The sequence below is a fragment of the Varroa destructor genome, unplaced genomic scaffold (genome assembly GCF_002443255.2).
Source record: "Varroa destructor unplaced genomic scaffold, Vdes_3.0 BEIS01000001.1, whole genome shotgun sequence".
Taxonomy (NCBI): domain Eukaryota; kingdom Metazoa; phylum Arthropoda; class Arachnida; order Mesostigmata; family Varroidae; genus Varroa; species Varroa destructor.
Genome location: NW_019211454.1, coordinates 76,386,264 through 76,408,104, shown reverse-complemented (window position 1 = coordinate 76,408,104; position 21,841 = coordinate 76,386,264). Strand labels below are relative to the sequence as shown.

At 38.4% G+C, this 21,841-nt stretch overlaps 2 protein-coding genes across 2 annotated transcripts in view; one reads left to right on the top strand and one right to left on the bottom strand.

The window, feature by feature from the left end:
• LOC147759112 (uncharacterized) overlaps positions 1-21,841 on the bottom strand; it is a 68,984-nt gene that overhangs the window by 18,315 nt on the left and 28,828 nt on the right. The window lies entirely within an intron of this gene.
• On the top strand, positions 841-21,505 carry LOC111244379 (uncharacterized). Its single transcript, XM_022791428.2, has 5 exons — positions 841-1,268; positions 9,960-9,998; positions 15,726-15,814; positions 17,897-17,992; positions 20,509-21,505. Exons 1-5 carry the CDS (start codon positions 1,136-1,138, stop codon positions 20,599-20,601), a joined length of 450 nt encoding a protein of 149 aa, XP_022647163.1. The 5' UTR covers positions 841-1,135; the 3' UTR covers positions 20,602-21,505.

Here is a 21,841-nt window from a genome sequence, read left to right as displayed (position 1 = left end):
ACTGATCACTAATGTAATGTGGTTATTGATATGACTTGCAGTTCAGGTCAAGTTAAGTTTGACGTACTTATTGTTTTCGCTTGATAGTCTAAGCCCTCTAGAAAGAGGTGAAGTAATGATGCCAGAAATGATGTTCATAAGCGGTTCATCACGTGCATAAATGTATCCGTTGCAGAAATGTACTAGATACACACATATTTGCCTCCACATTAAATAAAAATGTATCATGCAGCAGTTAAGACTTTTGCTCAGAAGAACGTCTAAGTATGTGGTAAGCTTCGAGCATTAGGCTGGCTAGTCTATTCTGCTCTAGCAAGACGCCGCGTGCTGTAAAAGCCCTGCCAGGTCGATCGTAGTGTCCGGCCGTAGCATAATTCGAGATACTTTTCCGCCGTCGGTGCTCTGTATCAACGGCCTAATCTGGTGCAGCCTAAGTCGAGTGTGTATATTACTGCTGGCTATTACGACCAACATGTTAACTGAGTAATAGTTCTCATCCTGCCCCTGGAAATAATCCTGACTTGGTTTATCGTTGAGGCGCCGGTGCGAACTTTGCTAGACCGTCAGTTCTAGCCAAAGCTGTTTCTGATTCGGCCTTCAGCTCATTGCAGCTTGCAATGAATGGCGTACGAGTAGGCACAGCAGGCACGGGAGGCTCGCACAACTCGGCTCTATGTGGCAGGCCAAGGACAGCGCATCGACAGTCGGCTGTACTCAGTCTCGGCTAGAACGTGCTTCTTACCTCTGGCAGGCAGTGCTGGCTAGGGTTTTCTCCAGAGCTGTTTGTCGCGCTTTACTTCATGTTTCCCTCGCCACGCGAACATCGGTGTCTCTCCGAGGACCTCACGGTTCTCACAGCAGCAGCCACAGTCCGAGGTTTGAGATCGTTGGCCGTGCGAACTTGGCGCCAGGGTCGGTGTGAGGTCCTTGGTAGTGCCACTCGTAAGTTTAAGACGGCCAAAAGGCAAAGACACAAAGGCAGCATAAGATCAAGTGCCGTGCGGGAGTTGCTCGTTAATATTTGTGGTGCATATTCTTCGTGTGACGAGAAGCCCGAATCCAACTTTTGAACACATTAAGTGTTACGGCTTCTAAATCTAGCTGAAGCTCAAAGCTCCCATAAAAGTAAATCAGAATGTGTCCCCGACGTCGTTCGTCCCTGGTAACAATGCATTCGGATAAAGGAGTTCAAGAAGGCTCGGTTCCAGCCTCCGGGATTCTCATCCTACTTGTCGTTCTTGGCGGAATTGCGGGCGTATGGATCAACGGTAGGAGGAATATAATTTTTGCACCGAACATAGGGGCTGTATGTGCACATGCATGATTGATAATGACGGCGGTCACTGTTCATTGGATAATTATTTTTCGAAAGCAAAGCATGCGTAACAATTGATCAAGTAGTTGTTAGATCAATACTGGGATACAGTTAAGATTCAATAGATTTAGGGCTTTACGAATAAAGCTGACTGACCTATATTAGTAAGCACAAATGACCTTCATAGAGCTGTGAGTACATCCAGAGGAGCAACATTATTATTATTTAGGATGACACCCACCAATGTCACAGATGTTCAGATTAACTTCAATTCATCAAAGTAATTGTTAAATGTATAATCGAATTATGGTACCAATTATATACCACGGTATATATGGTATCAATTGCGAATTATAATTGAATGTTACACGTCCGTACGTGGACGGTTTGGCCGATACTCATGTATCACAAATGTAGCTTAAAAATAATCGATATCTATATATTTTTTAATTTTTGATATAACCTGTGTGTACATTGCCCTGGTGCTTAACTGACAGTGGCCGTAAAGCTGGCGTGTTCAATATCCTTAAATGATCGCATTATTTTTACAATGTGTTGGCAGAGGACTGGTAGGCAGTTCGCCTGCATTCTATACTTATTAGATGAAATTGGCGTGTTCCCTGTAAATCTTAGGGTTGAGCTTCAGGCGAAGCGAGTTCGGTAGTCAAACGCTTATAACTGGCCTTTACTAAACACGGTGCGTTTTTGTCTGTAATTAGCTTTGTAATTTGTGTCTGTAAATCATCTGCAATTAGTTAGCACAATAATTGATTCGAAGTTCAAATCTAGATCGTTTTTCATTCGTCTGCGTAAAGTTGAAACTTAACATGTGGTGATCGTGCGACATTGTATCAGTAACACACAACTAGATGCGAGATAAAACTCTGGCCAAATGAAATGACCTTGATAAAGCTTCGGGTACAAATAAAATTAGAGCGCCATTTAATAGAGGGTTAATAAGAGAACCTATTTCACACAGGGTTAAAGACACTTTATGTGAAGCTTTCTTTTCGTTCCTAAGACGTTTGGAGTCCACCTCAACCCAGTCCCAATCAATGTTCCCGATGATGTAGCCCGAGAGGTTAAACGTAGTTGACCTTGCAGATCAATAGAACTAAGTTAAGAACGTTAGTTTAAGAATGGTAAAGAGAACCTAATTTTGTCGACAAGATGAATTAGACAATTAAGAAAACATGATAACAAAGTACGTTTACCTACAGCTAGAAGGTGGTAAAGTTAAAATACTAGGCATAAATAAAGTATCGTTTTCCCATTGTGCAAACCTTGTAGGAAGTGATCTGTTACCGCAGTCTATTAAGGCATACAGATGTCTGCTGATTTCGTGAATTTTTCTAGAGAGCTGGCTGCTTGCTACGAAATTCCACAGGGCCACCGAAGGCTTACTATTCGTCGAAGAGTAGAGATTAAATTGCACACAGCATGTACTTTATGAGTAAAGTGTGCAGTGATATCCAACGTACGTCGGATTTCTTTCAATGCCTTTGTTCCTAATCAGTTAACGTGGCAGTTGTTCTCTAGAACGATCCACACACACTTCTGCAATGTATTGGTATGATAGCACTTGGACAAATCAGCATTTACACATCTTTTGTTAATATGTATATTCTTGAAGTTTCAGCTACTTGGCTGCTGATCGTGCTGTGTTCAAGAGAGATAATAAGAGTGTTAGATATGGGTCCACTATCCCTTTATAATAAAAAAGGTTTCTAGGCGGTCTTCACTGTGAGACCTCCGATTTGCTTAAGCAGAGGTTTTCCCTACGAATACACCGAATTGGGCATAATAGACGGGTCTATTTTAGCCAGTATGTATAGTTAAATTTGTCTTTGAACCGATTTGCAAGCAGCAATTTTTTTTTGCTGGTAGACGAGACAATTGTGCTTGGAAAGCCCAACCACGAGATTTGTTTACTTCTGGCTATTTTAAACCGTATTCGCTTATTTTCGAACTAGCTATGCGAGTTAATGGGTCTTTCTTTGTAGACAGTATAATCGCCTCTAAAAAAACTACCTGGATTTGTCACTACTGGATACTCATTCTACAATACATGAGTATCGGCCAAACCGTCCACGTACGGACGTGTAACATTCAATTATAATTCGCAATTGATACCATATATACCGTGGTATATAATTGGTACCATAATTCGATTATACATTTAACTATTACTTTGATGAATTGAAGTTAATCTGAACATCTGTGACATTGGTGGGTGTCATCCTAAATAATAATAATGTTGCTCCTCTGGATGTACAATACAAGTATGCGATACACTCAAATGCATATACCATATTTAATAGCGAATTTTGCCCTGGCCGGGACTTTATACGTATAGCGCATACGAGCGTTCTAAACGAGCCCCCCAAATACATCTTTTGAAAAACGTTATAACGTGTATGCGATTTCTTTGACAAAGCGTTCAGCGGGGCTCTTAATCTATCGATTTTTTGGGAGACAAGACAATCTGAAAAATATAATGGTATGATTCCGCTGGTTTAGAAGAAGCCTGTTTTATCGTCAGGGGTATCCTTGCCCCTGTAATATTGTGCTTTTTTGCTTACGTTTCTTAATCAAGTGACCCACTAGCTAGCCTTCGGAAACGGTTTGACATTAATGGCCTTATAATGGCGACAATGATAACTGTGTCTACCCCATTTATCTGCGGCTCGTTACATATGTAAGGATAGCTTGTTGCGTTGCTAAGAGGAATCTCTGTCGTTCGATATATATTCAGTTGTCGTTAAACAGAGTATCTAAAAGGGACAATTTACAGTTACAAAGCTGTATTAGGTCGCTTCAAATTAAACTACCTCAAACTGTACCCAAGCGCACAGGTTATCTTGACACACAAGCTGTCACAAGCAGAGTTATGTTTTTTTCATGCATCGTATTCCTCCAAACACGGTTTAGGGAAAATTGCCGTCAGACAATGTTCCTCTATAAGTCTGATACATGTCCACCAAATATTCTCTCATTTGCAATACACACGTAAGTCTCATGCGGCTCCAAACATTTTACCAAATCATACGATGCGTTAAGATACAGACTTAACACATCCAATAATACCGATAAAAGTGCTCGACTCGATAAAGGGTGCTTTACGAATTCGTTAAAAGCCTGCAGTTTTTTTCGCACCATTTGTATAGAATGATAGGTGTTGTCCAACTCAGCACAGGGGCGCTGGCGACGTATACTACCGCCAGTCCATTACTAACCAACCACATCTACAAGCGTGCATGTTTCAACGAGGAAGCGAGGATGATGGCAATTAATAATCCCGTACCTGGAATAAAGTCTTATAAACCAGATAAGGGTTACAGGCTAGAGTCGCGTGCAAGACCAGATGTTAATTTTGCATACACAAACGCCCGTTTGGATTTAAGCTGAACACAGTGTGATGAACACGATATAACAACGGATTAGTTGCAATGAGATAACGGGGTCATTGCAACAAAGCACAGGGCTAGTACAAGGGGACATTACTATAAAAGATAAATTTAACGGATTGGATCGCAGCGATGCAATAAACCGATTGAATCACGGAAACGTATCTACTATAGCTGGATAACTGCAACGGAATACCAGAATCAGCGCAAAAGGATCCTTGGAAAGCTATAACCAGGTGACTGTTGCTGTGTATTGAACGTCAGTTTATATTAGGCTGTATGTGAAGCAAATGAGAATAGGCGGATGAAACACTTGCAGTAAGGCAGCAGAATGGGTGGATTATTCCAGCAGGAGAACGGGATGGATCTACTCTCTAATGTAAATATTAAATCGATAGCAAAAGAGTGAAAGCAAAGGCCGCGGATCAGTCTAACAGCAACTAACGGCTGAAAAAGACCGTATTCTAAAATTTGGAACATAAGCGTAATTAACGCTACTTAGGCAGACGGGCACTTGGGGTAGGAGTCCTGCCAAACTGCGTTTTTTTCCTAATAAATAAAAGCTTTGGTAAAAGAGAAACTAGCATCGTAGTGCCCGCAAGGTAACAGAACGAATTTGGTGTTAAACGTTTCCTCGATCGTGCGGTACTCATCGTGAGTGCAGCCTATCAAGGTGAAACTGCTCGAATTTGATGGCAAAACAATAGATCGTTTGGGAAGCGCTATTGAGCTTCATATAACGCTATCGAAATTGTATAATGAATTGTTTTGTGTATATTTAACTTGTGTAATAAGCTACGTTTCTCTAGTGAAAAACGTATCATACGCACGTTACCTGTCAGTGTCTTCGAGAAGCAACAAGATCATAAGGGCGCAGTTATGTTGAACATTGCAGTTATAGAAAAATGAGTTGCTAACTAGGATCTCGAGAACCCACAGCCACCCCAAAATTGGATACATTTGCATTTTTCTTTTAAAACGCTAGAGCTGACTGTGATAGAACAAATCGATTTAAAATTTGACAATGAAATTGGGCGCTGTGATGGAAGAAAGCAATAGGAAAAGACCAGAAAGATAATTATTACCCTGTGTCTGTTAAGTCCCGAGTTTGAGCTTAATTACGCGGCTTGTCGGTATAAACACTCTAATACACATTACAGGTTACAGCGACGGGTTACAGAAACTAATTAACAAGCGAATTTGTTAGAATGCTTTCACGAACCACTAGCGAATCAAAGTCATATGTTCGTGAGAATGAGCGGAAGTAAAATTGAGGTAGAGGAACCTTCTTAGTTTTTGAAAAAGCATTTTAAAATAACGTTTTATGCAAGCCCGCCTCTTCAGTGTTTCTTTTGGTGAGAAGTTTTTAACAGGCTAACTACGCAGATGTAAATGAAAAGGAGGCTATTCTACCTGTAGGAAATGATCATTCCTAAATCTTGGGGTGCTTTGAGGAAGCTTTCTGCTGCAAGACCCTGTTTACGCCGCTAGCAGTAGCCAGTGTGTCGCTTTAATACCGTGTCTCTTTGGTATAGTTTGGTCCATACTTGGCTCTCGACAATTGTTAGAGGCACTAGCGCAGTTCCGTTTCCTGAACAAGGGCAAACAGAAATCATTCACCGAAGTTTCCAAGCCTTTAGGCTTAACTATATTAGACAATTTTATCTAGCCATGGGACAACCGTACGTTATTTACTTCCACCGATGCAGCCAACGAACCAAAAAACAAATCAAACCAGAGAAAATCGCATAAAACGATAATAGCTAGTAAATTTTTCTAACAAACGGCATTTTAAGGATATAAAAAGTTCCTTTAGAGTGAATTTGAATAAATAGACGAGAATTAACTCTTACGTTTATGCATGCAAAATAACCGGACACCGGTCAGAGATATTAAGCCCATAGGTGAAGCTAATTGGATACAAAGTTCTATGCGTTCTAAAGTTAGCTGTTTTAAATTTTCCACCAAGATAAATCGCTTTCCAAGCTTACTTTTTGCACAATTCATTAGAGTTCCATTACCAAACTCTAGCGAGGATTGTTCGTTGAATTCGCTGCACTGATTTCTAAGAAAAAGTAATTAAAAGCGTTTAATTCTAGTACAATTCGCTGTCATTAGATGTTGTAGTATTTTTTAGATCTGTCAATAGACAAAGCAATCTGGTTCGTACATTTGACGGTTATTCTGAGCCGTGTCATCTCCTCGAAAATGTTACATATCCTTAGTAATTTGGCGTCTAGAAGGTCTTCAACTGATTGAAATATAGCAGTACCCATGCTTGTTGCCTTGCTTAAGTTTAACTTCCGCATGGACGAAGATAAGCCCACTTGGATGTTTTGCAATGGAATTCGATTCAAAATGCAAAAAATCAGTTAGGGTTGCTGAAAGTGTATCAACAACAGTATGCTAAATCGTTGGAACTGATATGAATGGCTTCAGCAGAAAAGACTTGAAATCCTGGTCCTAGCATTGCCTCCAATGCTGATAACATCACTTCCTGGAGTAAGCAAAATCGAAATTAAAACATAGACCCTCAAGACGAAGAATTTTTAGGAGGATTCCTAAAAAATATCAGAGGAACGATGTACCGGCATAAAGTATTTAATTCTTTTAGTACTTCTCTGTCCGTAAAGGATCTACTATTATATAATTCGAACCACGAATTCAGGGTATAAAACGAAGCCAAGCTAGATTTTTTTTACATTGTACAAAATTAGAGTAATCATCTTAACATAAAACCAGACACGAGAACAAAGCCTATTCCATGCAGGGTGAATGCGAGCTTTAGTACCGACGGTTGGACCTAGTTCTTCCGGAACCACTAGCCAATTCTTAGTTCTTCTCTTATGTTTCGCTCTGAATCAATTCCAGTCTTCATTTGATAGTATTACTGCCTGATAAGGGGTATCAATTGGTCTTGGTCATTCTGGTCGAGCTCTTTACCTCGTTAGACGAGTCTCATTCTTGACGGAGTATGTTCTTCCTCCGTACACCCAACGAACCAAACTGTAGAGCATCGCTTCCAGCGAGTTCATTATATATATGTTATAATAACCTTTCGAGGTGCGCACTCTTTCTCACTAATGCCTTGGTGGGGTTCCTTCCTATTTCCTATTGTTTCTTCGATTCGCATACATACGGAACACAGTCTCGCAGGTTGGCTTGCTTTCTCTTTGAATCGGCAACACTGCTCCTGACTGGCTCCAGTACGTACCGCCAACGTATGTACGGACCAACTTCTCGTCCTATATCACATACAGCCCGAATGCTTTTTCTATTCCAGCTATATAACTCCGCAAGTTATCGTGCCCTATGAGAATCGGGAGGTACAGTACATGAACCTTTTCCCCGATCTATCGAGGAAATTTATTACTTTATTGCAAAAAATATCTTTGACATTTACAACAGCAGTCATGATTGTGTTGGACTCGAATCCGGCACGGATAGCGAATCAAAAACGTCGCCGTGCAAATCACGTAGCTTTGCAGCGCTCACTCAAACCCGCAGATGTAGTTTCTTTCAGCTAAGTATTTTATGACTTTAATTTTCTAGCTTTGATGTAAAAGTAGTAGTCCCCTGTACTTTCATCAGACTCAATCATGTCAAGCATCAATCTAGGCAATGCGAAATCATTATTATCAAAATTCTTTATTCACAGTACAAATGATCCAATTTTAAGTCAAAAACTTCCCCAGATTTTATGTAATATTTCATAAGTTGTATAAGACCCCCCCCCCCCTTTTAGGCTTTTAGTATCAATATTCCATCTTCTATCGCTGGTACTAATCAAAAGAGCCTGGTGGTTTCACGCACATTGAATGGATTCAAAGGCTCAGAAAGACAGCACTCTTCTGAAGATTAAGTGCCCAAAATTGCTGCCTATCAAACTAAGCTTGCTAACAGAATATTTTTCCCAGTTACGGCAGTTTAAACGATCTATTTTATTCCTGGACGATAACTGTTATCGGTACCCATAAATGATCCAGAGAAAAAAAAAATGAACAAGTAATTGTATTATCGTAACGCAAGCTCTTGTTCCCGCACATACAGATAATATATAAAGTTGATGCCCTGAACCGAACCAGCTTTCGATAGTGAACATCTGCCATGCACTAACGAAGATTGTTGCTGGTTTTTTTTCCTAGATTTTTCAGAGGTTCCGATATAGGTGTTTCAGCCGATTTTTACATTATAAATCATAATTAAAAGACAACACAAGATACGTTTATATTTTGGGTGATTCGAGTCGTCTGTCTATTGACTATATTCAGATATGCAATTTTTATTAAAAATCGATTAAATAGCTGTAGTATGGTAGTCTTCTTAAAGTTCAACCTGGACAGTCTCATCTCAAAACGTTAAGACTTCTTTAGTTAGTTGAAAAGTACTGACCGTAAGCTCTAAATAAGAGCCATTACTGTAAACAATTTCAATACATATTGATTTCTCGTTGACTTAAGGAAGTACAGCAGACTAATTTCATCTATATGCAATTGGAGACTTTTAGATATTTTAGTGGCTGATTTGGTTTGTTTTGCGAACGTGAGCAAAAGGGACCCCTAAATGGGTTTGATCCTGGCATTAAAAAAGCGGAGACCTCGATTGTCACACATAAATCTTTCTTACGCGAACTCTAATTGACTAAGCGTTATCAAGCAATATAAGCAATGGATAGCATGCGTTATTGTTTTACGAGAGAGAAAGAGAGAGCGTGCAGGCTAGATCCGCCGCACAGAGTGAAATATATGTATGATTTGTTCAAGCAGCTGCCTTTGTCACGGCAAAAAGATAACAATGGGCCACTGGGAGACGGGATTACCAAGTTGACTGTAATACGACGGAAGGGTATTAGGTTTTGAAAAAACTTGGTAAATCAACCGAGAGAACGCCTAGGGTCCAATGGAAATTCCATATATAATAGCATAAAAATGAAATGTAAATGTTTTACAAGCTCCACTTATTTGTATGTGCTTCTGAAAGAGTTTTTAGGGTTAAATTAGCTAACTCCGAGCACATTCTATTGAATCGAACGTGCTCCAAGACTCTTCGTTCTCAGAACTAGGTTACTAAATCTTAATCTATCATTATAGCTACGTTCGTAGGTAACCAGCAAAACCTTTCGAGCAATTATTAATTTCTTCTTATACTATTTAAGTGGTTTCTTATAATAATGAGGAAAGTGTTGAAATGCTGAAGTATCAAATCACTATAACGCAAACTATCTTATCCTATTTCAGAATTTATGGTGGACGACGACTTCTCCGATACAACAGTTTGTGAGTACACTATCTCGAATAAACTTTTCAATTAGAGTAATAGATTCATACAGTTTTGTTGTTTCGCATGAACATTTTGAAATTATATTTAAATAATTTATTTAACCCTAAATTACAATTTTCTTTTCCTAAATCTGCAAAACGTTATACCACATGTGTTGTAGCCTTTGATATTGCCCCTGCTTCGTCAGGTTATGGCGGAAAGGCGCAGTTGACTTCTTACAAGGTAGGCATTGTTGTTTTATTATAAGAAAATACCTCTTAGTAATGGTTTCTGTGTTAGAGCCTACGGGAAAGTATTTTATTCATTTTAGCATTACTTTACATAGGTTTCTATTTTACAACTTCTAGTCAACAAAATATAGGTTGAAGGACGCTTATAATTGCGGTTAATTACTGTCTGCTTGATTGACTAGTTTTGTTAGTCCATGTACCCCATCCCAGGAAACAGTGTTGTTATTACTCTCCCCCTCTCCTCCTCTCTCTCCCCCTCCCACACACACACACTCTCTCTCTCTCCATCTCCATCACTCTCGATCTATCTCTCTCCCCTCTCCCTATCTCACATTCTCTCTCTCTCTCTCTCTCACCTTTCCCTCTTGTCTCCGTCGCTTCGCTAGAAGTTTCGTTGAGTACTTTCGTTGCTTTGATGCGATTATCGAGCAATTAGGTACAGCCAGCCTACTCTGGCTGGCTATATTGCAGTTACGTTGTCGGAGTTCTGCTGGACGCCGTTGCACTATTCCGCACTGCACTTACCTACTACATAATGATAAGCGTATTGTGACTTGACTTTTGTATATGTTGTGCATGTATGGCTTTAGATGCAGTTTTATCCACACATCTCAATTGTAGAACTACGTTCGTTAACAAAAAGCGATTTTCAAGTCTACGAATGCATAGACTATTACTGTGATTCGAAATTATGCTTGAGCATGCGTATTGCATTAAATTTTCAAATATTCTCTGCAAAAGCTTTCCGATCAATGGCGGTCATCGAAGTTGTTAATTTGGTTTGACTTAATAGCAACGTTGATTTTTCTCAAACTCATACATAAACTACGGCACACAGCTGAGTTCGAGAAATCTGATTTATGTCGGATAGCGCGAAAAGACAATCATTGCACCCTGAAATTTTTGTTCAAAAGGATATCAAGGCCAACATAATCATATGTCAACTACTCTAATATTAGATTGAAAAAAAAATGCAACTCTTCAATTTCGTCCGATTGACAGTGGATGAGAAAAAGCATCTAGCTTCTGAATTTCTCGTCGACGAGTCTCAAAAGTTGCGTGTCAGGGTATACCTTGAACGAGCTCAATAAACAAATGAATGGTACACAAATATATTAGGAAATAAATGAACAATAATGAGGGGTGCACGAATATATTAGGAAAGCCTACGAGTTTGGCTTGCAGCTGCTCCTTATTCTACCCTTGTTCGGTTCAACAGTGCAACACCGACTCGAAGCGCATTTGGGCTCGTACATCAGGATCCTCAGAGACGACTCTATATCAGCGTCAGCTAGTGAACAGTCAGTAACGCTTTCAGTAGTACGACGGAAACAATGAAAGGTCGACAAGTTTTCACTGAAATACGCCTCTTTCAATCCGGAAAGTTCGCCTTAGGATTCAGGCTGCGGACGACTCAGTAAAGATATATCGTAAGATCGGTTCGCCCCAAATGTATCAAACCTATTCTGATAAACGAGATAAGACCCGAGACACAAGACACAAGATTGGTAGCGTGGTGAAGGTGTGTGTCTGACTTAGCGTGGGCGAAATAAGATGCCATGTTCTCAAAGAGTAAACATGTCAGCGCCTAAGAGCACAAATTTAGCAGCCGTGAAGCATTTTTTCCTATCTGTTGATTTCTTAGACATGGATAATGTGTCTCTCAAGTAGTGGTAAGCAGTATAGAACTTGCAACATTTACTTAAGGGCATTTGCAACAACAGATCAGTGAAGAGTCGGAAAATGCATTAATGATAGACACACACAAAATTTATACAAATATGGCAGAATGTCTACTACTGACAGCTGTTGTCTCCGAATTTACAAAGTGGACCGTTCTATTTAACAGAGCTATTTCTGACTCGCACTTGGTTGTCCGTAAGTTCTAGCTTCTGATCGAATTTCCGATGTAATCTACAAGTACAGCATTCAATTTTTAAAAAAAAAAGTTAAGATTTGAGAACCGATCAAAGTCTCGTATCATCCCATTGTAAAAAGCAACGTGTTGTTGGTACAGTCATATATCATAATGGTGTTCAAGTTATCAGTAAGGCTATTATATTATGTACCAATACGAACGAGAGGGTCTCAGCGCTCGGATTGGTAGGTATTCTCAAGAACTATGTTTAACAGAAAATGCGTGATTACTCAGCATAGGTCTCTCCAAAGGCTATAACGAAAAACAAACAAAGAAGTATCCATACCAGGATATGTAGTAGCTATATAAGCTCCTAAAGATCAAAATCTACACGGACCATTAAAAGGGTGCATAACCCGAAAACGTCGGAGAATAATCAGGAGATCAGGCTGTAAGGCTATATACTACTATGCTACTGGTTGCTAAAAGTTCGTCATATATATAAAGAGTATACGATATTTATTGAACTTTTCTGGCATCGAACTCCAAGTAGATACAAGAATTAAATAAATAAATAAAAAAATCGAGCATAAATAATCGGGATACAGACACCGCTCGCCTTCAAGATATTTCTTTTGCGCAGACTATTCAAATTGATCATAGGCTGATAACCGATAGACGATTTAAAATAAATCAGCAGACCCGTTAGAATAGCAAAAAAATAGTTATCCTAAACTATAGTCTCTACGATCTCGGATAGCGAGCATGATCAAATTTCTTTTGGCACAAATTAAGGCGCAATGTTAGGCGTAAATTAAGGCAATAGTTGAAAGGCGCGCGTGTTCGAAAACATGTACTTGTATCTCTTTTTTATGAAATAATATAACGAGCTATACCATATGGACTTATTCGTCGCGCCAATCTAAGCTCAGCGGTTTCTCTGCTTTGCTTTCTGAAATTAACAACATGGATTCGCACCAAACTGCTTCCAGTATAATGACAGAGCCAAATAGGTAAGTTAGACGGAACAATGAGAAGCCATCGGCTTAAAAAAGAAAACCTTTAAAGCTGTAGAATAAAAATTTTACAGCAACAACAATTTTTTTTGAGAACTTTCGCAGTGTAAGAAAAATAACGGAAAATGTTGGCGCTAAAGATTTAAAGAGATACGGCGGATTTGTTCCACAAAGGAGAGCGCTCTACTGCAAGCGATAAAAACAAAACACGATAACAATAATGTTTGAAGCAAAATATTTAGCAAGACATATCATAAGTTTCATTTATTATAAGCTGTTCGTTGAAAGACGGTTAAATATTGTAGGTAACATTTGAAGCATTTCAACGGTAATCTGACGCTAAAGGCTCATCAGGTCGTCACGAAAAAGTTTTTACCAGTTGACGCCATCGGCACTTATTTCATATCAGCGTGTAATTAAAACTCGGCTACTATTTTTCATTCTCAGCTTTTCGTTCCTTTAAATCGTCAGCTTCTTCGATTTCGGGTTAACAGTTTATCCTTAAGTCCGGGCAAATTTGATAAAATCTTAATTCAAGTTAAAAGTCAGCAGGTCGGAACAGGAGACAGTTGCTCGTTTATCGCATACCTTTAGTGCCATTAGAAAAGTAAACAAAAATATAGCTTTGGAGGGTAAATACTTTTAAATGTATATTACCATATCGTATGAAAATCGGTCATTTCCAATTTTTTTTTTCTCTCCAATGATAGAGTATGGCTCTGAAGTACAGGTTTCGATCCTGTTGTTGTCTGTAGTCAAATTATTTTGTGTATATTTTTTTCAGGCTGCACCATTTACATCTTAGATGTATTAGGTAACTACAATTTTCTGTGCGATTATCTCTTGGAAGTAAAAAAAGAACTGCGTATTCAACTACCTTTCCGTTGGAGGGTCTGTGGTTGAGACAACGGGAACTGTATTTGAGCTTGAAGAAATCAGCAGCAGTATCTAACAGGCTTCACCTAAAGGTGTCAGAACTTTAGAGTCGGAAATCGGGATTTGGAATATAAATCATGCGCCGGACCGCCACATAAAAAACTGGCCCATTTACCCCAGTGCTTTCTGCACAGCTAAAAGTGAGCCGAATCTTCCCTAAATGTCCGCATGCACTAGGGGTCTTCTTACACGAACGTGGTGCAGGCATAATAAAAATAAGAAACATTTCTGCATATGATTAGTGGTTATTGTAAAAATCGATATTTCACGATACCTTCAGCACAGAACTAAATTCTGGATAACCCGTTACAAACCTCAGATTTTGTAGGACCTAAATCACCAAGATTTAGATTTTTAGTTAACCTAAGGAAAACACCGAACTTTCTACTATAATCTTTCAAAGTGCAGTGAAGTGGTAAACGCCGATTGCGGTTTACTGAACACGTGAATTTGAGTCAGTGATCAAGCTGTACGGTAGCATTTGGTTCCATGTGACTTTGAAGATTCGGGGTAGACCCTAAGTGTTCCTTCTTTATCCCAGACCTTGCTCTATCGGATTACGACGGTTCAGGTCAATCTAGGAAGATTTTCCATTTGAAGGACAATCTATTAAAAACAAAAGAAAGGTAAAAAAAAAACTGAGCTTATAATAAATCAAAATATTAAAACAAAATATTGCATACCTTGCTAGGGTAGCTGACAGATGCTTCTCTTACCAAACAGTGGAAGGAGCTTACGGAATACCAAATAAATACCTGTATAGGTAAGGCTAGTTCCTTCCATGGATTACCATTACTTAAAGTGAGCTGAAAAAACAACTATTTATTAGTCGACATAATAGTGATTGTTTTTTTGCATTTTATTCCAGCTAGTCGGAAGGAATAGTATGAAAATAAATACGAGCCTTTAAATATGATCTCAAAAACACAAAACAACATGCATTTCTTAAGCAATTTATGCTCTGTAGCACAATAGGCACTTTATTCTCTTATTATAACACTGTTATCTTGAGTGTTCCGCCATGAAGGGAGAGCAGGATCAATTTTTCGTTTCTCAGAGACCCTATTGCTTCTTTGTGTTATTCGGTTCCGCTTCGTGCCATAAAGTGGCACAAAATGCCACTTTATGCGTGCCATATAGTGGCAAACACTAAAAAAACAGTGAATTATAGTAAAAGATATTCTTTATTGCCTCCTAAATTTGTCTTAGTCATTTTCAAACAATAATTTGACCTTATCAATCCCCTCGGATCATCAAATTTAATTTTGCAGTTGTAACCTTATGGGCCTCTTAAAACTTATATATTATAATAGAATAAACATTTTACATAGACACTTCGAGTACAGATTTTAAGTAAACATTTATAGAAATAAACACTGGACATTCACCCTATGTAAGAAAAACAGCTGGTCAGAATCAATCCTTAACGTTCAGCATGTAGATGGCTAACAAAAAAGGCTTTGCAAGTTTCTGACCTCTGAAATTTACTAAGGCAACAAAAATTCAACATTCTGAAAATCAAATAGACATAGTTTAACACCCCATCTTCTTAATTCTGTAAAGTAAGTTGGAAAAATGGACTACTGTATTCGAAATTTTATTAAAATGGGCAAAAATTTTGCTAGCTGTGAACATTCTTGACATATTGCAACGTTTGACCATACATTTGCTATGAACTTCCAGATCGCACGGGGGTTGCAGGACGCTCGGGTGGTTCTCGTAAAATACACTACGCTGTCCCTACCGTTAGTTCACTAAAGGATTGTGAGAAGGTATTTCAACTTGAATTAGCTTTGATTTATTATTTATCTTTGATTTCTTCATAGCTAACTTTACTGAATTGAACTGGAGTAGACTTGAGTAAAGGTTATAGGACCCGAGGAACAACATTAGTTTAAATTATTAGGCAATTTAGCTAGAACCTAGCCTGAATATAAAGAAAAAGCTTTGTAATTGCCTTGTACTCTTTATTATATACTGCTATATATTTATATTTTGTATTAAAAACGCTCCTTTGAAATCTGGAAATAGCATCAAATCATCGCATGATCTACCCGCAACGGCAGATCCATGTAAGCTTTATTTACTTGATCTTGGCCATCCTGAGGCAGTGATTTGCAAGAAGGTGCATTGATCCATGGCAAAGCACTTTTAGTCTAAATGAGTATCTTGCACCAATAATATTTTCGTCGGGCTAAAATAACTATATTATATTCGCAATTTTCAATTATCTCGCTAAGGTTTTACAAAATAGTTAGTCCGATTTTTCCGCTTATTAAATTCCTTTTTTCAGGTAGGTCCGGGTTAGTTTATATCTCTTAACCCACACTCTTGACATTGCTTACTCTCAGGAATGAAGCAGGAAATCTATACTTCATTAACAGTTATCAGTTTTTCATTTCAAAATCCGTTAAGTGGAAGACTTAATAAGGCATAACAGTTTATCTATTACCATGCTGCATAATCTCTCGCTTATAAACAGCCGCTTGATTTAAAGTATCGGCGAACATTCTTAAGAGGTGCACTAAAACATAAGTGCCGGCAGTTTGTTTGATAGTCCAGTCTACCTATTTACCACCCAGTCTAGTAAAACATATCTGCGAAAGCAAGAACCGCATCAAGTCAAGGACAGGTGCATGTCATAAAATGTCTTTCTCTTAACTTTGTTAATATTCATAACTTATTCATTTCAATTCGAAGGGTCTATAAACTTGTATCAGTTTGACTGTAACTTATTTATTTTGCTGCTATGCAAATCTGGGGTGCAAAGATGAGAATAAAGAAGAGTAGGTGGGGCGTTTCCTGATATAAATCTTTTTCTTATTAATTTGACAAAGATGGACACATTTTTCATTCATCATACTTGAATTCTTACAATGCTGCGCTTTAATATAAGCCGACTTCCGCCACAGCTCTTCACAAGGTTAATTTTCCAGTTGTAAATTCTCCCATTTGAATTTCTATACATATACCGATATATACCATATATATACGTATAGTTTCCTAGGCTAAATAAACGAATAAATCCTTCGATAAATATAGGATTTGTACGACGAACTGTTTCTGCTATTGCGGTTCTAACGTGGAACTCGCATTCGTAAACCGCTTTAGTTTTCTGTGGTTTACTGTAATTTGTTTGTCAAAGCCTAAGTAATTGTACCTGATACGAAAAGTCTTAGAATCTAATTGCGAGAGCAAAACTAAAAGGTGTTGTACCGTTTCAAAATAACCCTGTTCTGAAATATAATTCCCCATCTCGATTTCCGTTTGCTAAAACAAAAAAGCAGTCGGCATTAGACCATCGAGGCCATTCATAATACATGACGAAAATAGCCACAGTGCCTTACCAATTTCTATTAAAAATACTATCGTGTGTTGACACGATATTGATGAGCTAGCGTACATTAAAGTACATTGAAATTTTCTCTCTCGTTTCCTGCATTTTTTAAGCTTACTTTGATTTTTTAAGAAAAAAATGTTAGAGTTTGGACTACGCTAAAATGTCATAATTAGCACCTCCTATGCAAAATCTAGCATACCAACATCTCACTTCTTCAGAACTAAATTAGCTTTCTTGATCTTAAGGCTCAACTGATCGAACTATGAAGTATTTCACCTCAAAGTCGTTATTGAGCTACGGGGAAAAGTGACTATTTTTTTTTGCAAAGGTAATGTTGTAAATTCGTAATTCCGCCACATAAGTCTAAGAGTCGGAAATCCCCGAATTTTAGGTGTTTCCTGTCATCTGTAGAAATAATTATCATAGTTTACCTCAACGCACGCAGCCGCGGGCGCGCCTATATGTTCAAATATTTTCTCTTTTGTAATCCTTTACTCATATGTCTGGCTTTAAGGTTGTTTCCGATGCCCTCAAAGACTACGTAGAAAAGCAAGCTGCGGTTGCGGCTATCGATGACGAAGATGAAGAGGAGGAAAAGCCCAGAAAGAAGGTTTGTTGCTTCAATCATTTTAATACTATTAGTACTAGTGATGATCTTCAAGCCATAAAAAGATGCTTCCTTGCGAACTTCTACCTAGGCTTCATTGAGACGATTATTTTTTACAAGCTCGTATATTATACTTACGAAGCATGAAAGATTCGGCGCCACATTTTCCTTCTAGAAGAAAACATGTGGAAGGAAGTACTACCAAAGGTCGTTTACTAGCAATAGACGAACAAATAATATCGTTTCTGCAAGATTCCATGTTCAAATTCGATGATTAGGTTGCTGCTAGGTTGATAAAGATCGAAAAAAAAAATTTCGGGTACTTTTTCTCAACCTATAACGAACATTTGAACTTTTGTAACAATGTTGGAGTCAGTTAACTGTTTCATCTCTAGTTAACTAAATCAAAATTCTTTGCATAAATGACGATCTCAAGCCGATCGAACTCAATAGTAATTCTGCCACGAATGGGCGTACGGAAAATCAATAGAAGTTTGAGTTTTTTTTTTCGTATGAAAAGCGGACCATAAACGTGTTTATAGTTCTGCCTACAATAACCTGCCTGCTGTCCGCAAGTTCAACTTTTCGTGTCGCGCTGAAAAAGGCCAACCATCTGAAACAGCCTAAATCTTAAGGTACTCGAACGTATGCTTGGTATTTCGCAGATTTGATTATAAGTGCCCCGAGGGTATCTTGCAAGCTTTTCAGAAGAAGTTTTAAAAGAAGAAAATTCCGACCGTGCTTTGTTTTTTGAACTTTTTGTTCAGACAAAATTAAATGCTCATGAGTGTTGCTGAGGTTCCTGAGGACTGCGTCGATGTTGAGTTAGCATGTGATACCTACAATTTAGCGGCATACGAAAGAGCAATTTTTCTTTTGGATAGTTTATTTATTACAGTGAGTACGGACGAAAACGTAGAAAAAGTAAAACTGCTGTAGAATGACCGAATCACTTCCAAAGAACTCATAAAAGAACAAAGCATCTCATACGAGTCATGCTGGAGCATTTGAAACAATCATCAGTATGCCGAAGAACCTGATTTCAACAAATGCAATCCCGTCAACAGTTGTTTCTGTTATTATTGTTATTATCTATAATGACCCTTTGAAGCCTTATTTGCTTGAACGCGTCACTATAGATGAGACGTGCTTTTATCGGTATAACGGAAGGAAGAAAGACAATCGTCTGGGCATCGCTCAGGAGATGAGTCTAGGGCGACAAAGGCTTCAATATCACAGTCAAGAATCAAGCTTGGTCGCACAGTATTTTTTGACTATCAAAAAGTTGCGATTTGTGAATTTATGGCAAATGGTTCTGCGGAATAACCAATAAGTATTGCCAACAAGATTGTATAATGCTCTTCAACAAAAGTAGGCTTGAATTCTGAAAGAGCCAGCCATGAACTGAACACCTCGATCATGTATCGGCTTACTGTTCGCTGCTTGTATCGTGTTTCCTGCTAAAAGAACTCAACACATGTGTTTACTTGTCCTCTATATTTGCTAAAACTTAGGAAACACCTGGAATAAAAAGACTTCTAGAAGTTTAAAGACATCCAAAAATACGAGAGCAGAGATTTTCTTTTTTTTTTTCAATTTTAGTTTTTTAAAACGACGTTAGCTATTGTTACCATGTGAAAGCCTCTGAAATAATTTTTTCGGTACAGCAGTAAGGACGTGCCGTTACTAGAAGGTCTAGCCGCGGTGGATCTTACTGGACTTATGCTAGGTCCTTCGACAGACCTGTGAAACAACACGGACATCATATTCCACAGTAACTAAAAGCTGAAATTCGTTGAGCCTTTGTGGTTATAAAATATGCATTGTGGTTTGATTGGAAAACACTACAATAGCTTCATTGAACCAGTATTCTACGACATAAAACAATATTGGGATTCATCCTGTGCCAGACAGCTTCCTATATATTGATCTGAGCTACATTCAGCTAACATTTGCAATATGAATCACCTCGATAGTACGTATGCATATAGACCTCGGGCATAGACACATCTCGTTGCGTGCAAGGAGTCAGTCGTCTGATAGAATACTTAACAATGTAAAACTTAAGATACAGAAATTAGGAGATAATAGAAAAAAACATAGCAAATTGTAACCTGAGGTAGTGAACTAATGTCGTTCACTTTACAACAAGACCAACAAGGGGTACATTGGGTATATGTTACCTCCAGTCATTTCCTTCCAAAATACGCGACATATACCACGTGTTAACAATAAAGGAGATTAAAATAAATAATTGCAAGGTCAACCCGATATTTCTGTGAAAACACCCCCTAACATAATAAGCATATTGGAGGAGCGTGTTCAATATGACACGCGTAAACCTTAAAAATAAAACTGAAACTGGAAACCAGAAAAACATTGTTAGTGGATTAATTATGACATGCTGCTGAGTAGCTAAACTGGCGAAATCAGCTACGATTTCAATATGTGTATGAGCGTTGAGCATCTGGATTGACAAAGGAATGTTTTGATAACTAATGTTTATCGTTCTGCTCTAGGGAGGCAAGAAAACTGCGAAAAAGGGTGACGACTCCGAGGAGGAAGCTAAACCTGTTTCTAAAAAAGAAACTAAGAAGAAGAGCAAGAAGTGAAACACGAAAAGCTATGTAATGGGAAACATAAAGAAGACAACCATCGAGATCGAAGGTCACATGAATACGCGTTGGATAAATCCACTTTTGTACTGCCGGAATATCCTATAGATCATACCTACGACGTCAATTGTAACTTTGCCTTGTGATTATATCAGTGTGTTTGTCTATGAAAAAGCTTCTATTTATCTTTCATTTAGTGGGCAACTGATAATGTACAAGATTACAACGGAATTCGCCCGGCACCTTACAAACAGAAACGCGATCGTAAAAGCAGATCAAGTATATACACGGAGTCTAAACATTCTAGAGCAAACCCGTAAGGTGCATTACTGCCAATGTGGTTCGTGGAGTGAAATTGATAAACTCAGTTTATGTCCAGCGAAGTAATATGCCATTAATAAAGCCAGAACCATTTTTATAATAAACCTTAATAAATGCCGTGCTCAATTTCACAGCCTGCATCACCAGTAGGTTTTTCAGATAGCGAAACAGATACAAACAAGAACCGCGGGCAATTTAAAAGGCTTCATGTCCTGTTTAAGTACGTTTGAGTCATATACGGCAGCCACATACAAATTTCTCGCTAATTGTCAGGTTACATTAAATATGTACGGTAAACCGGCTTCATGACTGTATGAATGTCTCATGAAACAAACTAGATACATATATATGTAGTGCAGTTATATGTGAAATTAAATGAACGCACTGTATGTGGCAATATGCTCTACAGACGGTGTGATTTATGTCGGCACGAAAAGACAGAAAATTAGTTATATTGTCGTCGAGTTGTGTTTACATTATTCATTGCATGTTGGAAAAATGGTTTTAAACAGTTAGCAGCTTAGCTGGCAGAATCCTAAGCACGCTAATAAAACCGCTCAATATTCTAAATATCGTGACAGATGGCGCACTATTCTTTGCTAGGTAAAAGAATCTTTAGCTTATGGCTAATATCATGAAAAATCAATATAATCTGATCGAGACCCCAAGTTACGTAGACACCTGCTAGCCGATCAGATCTCATAATTTCTTTCGTTCATAAAATGAAACGCCTGTGATCTTGTGACGAGCATTTCAATCTACTCCCCTACTACGTAGTTGTTGATAGATGTCTTCAATCTGCCATCTGATACAACCATCAAGCATCACTTCAGAACCACGCAAGTACTAAACTAATACTACGATCGGCACTATCACCACTTCTTCGAAGTGTCTCCAATAATGCTACTTCTGTGTA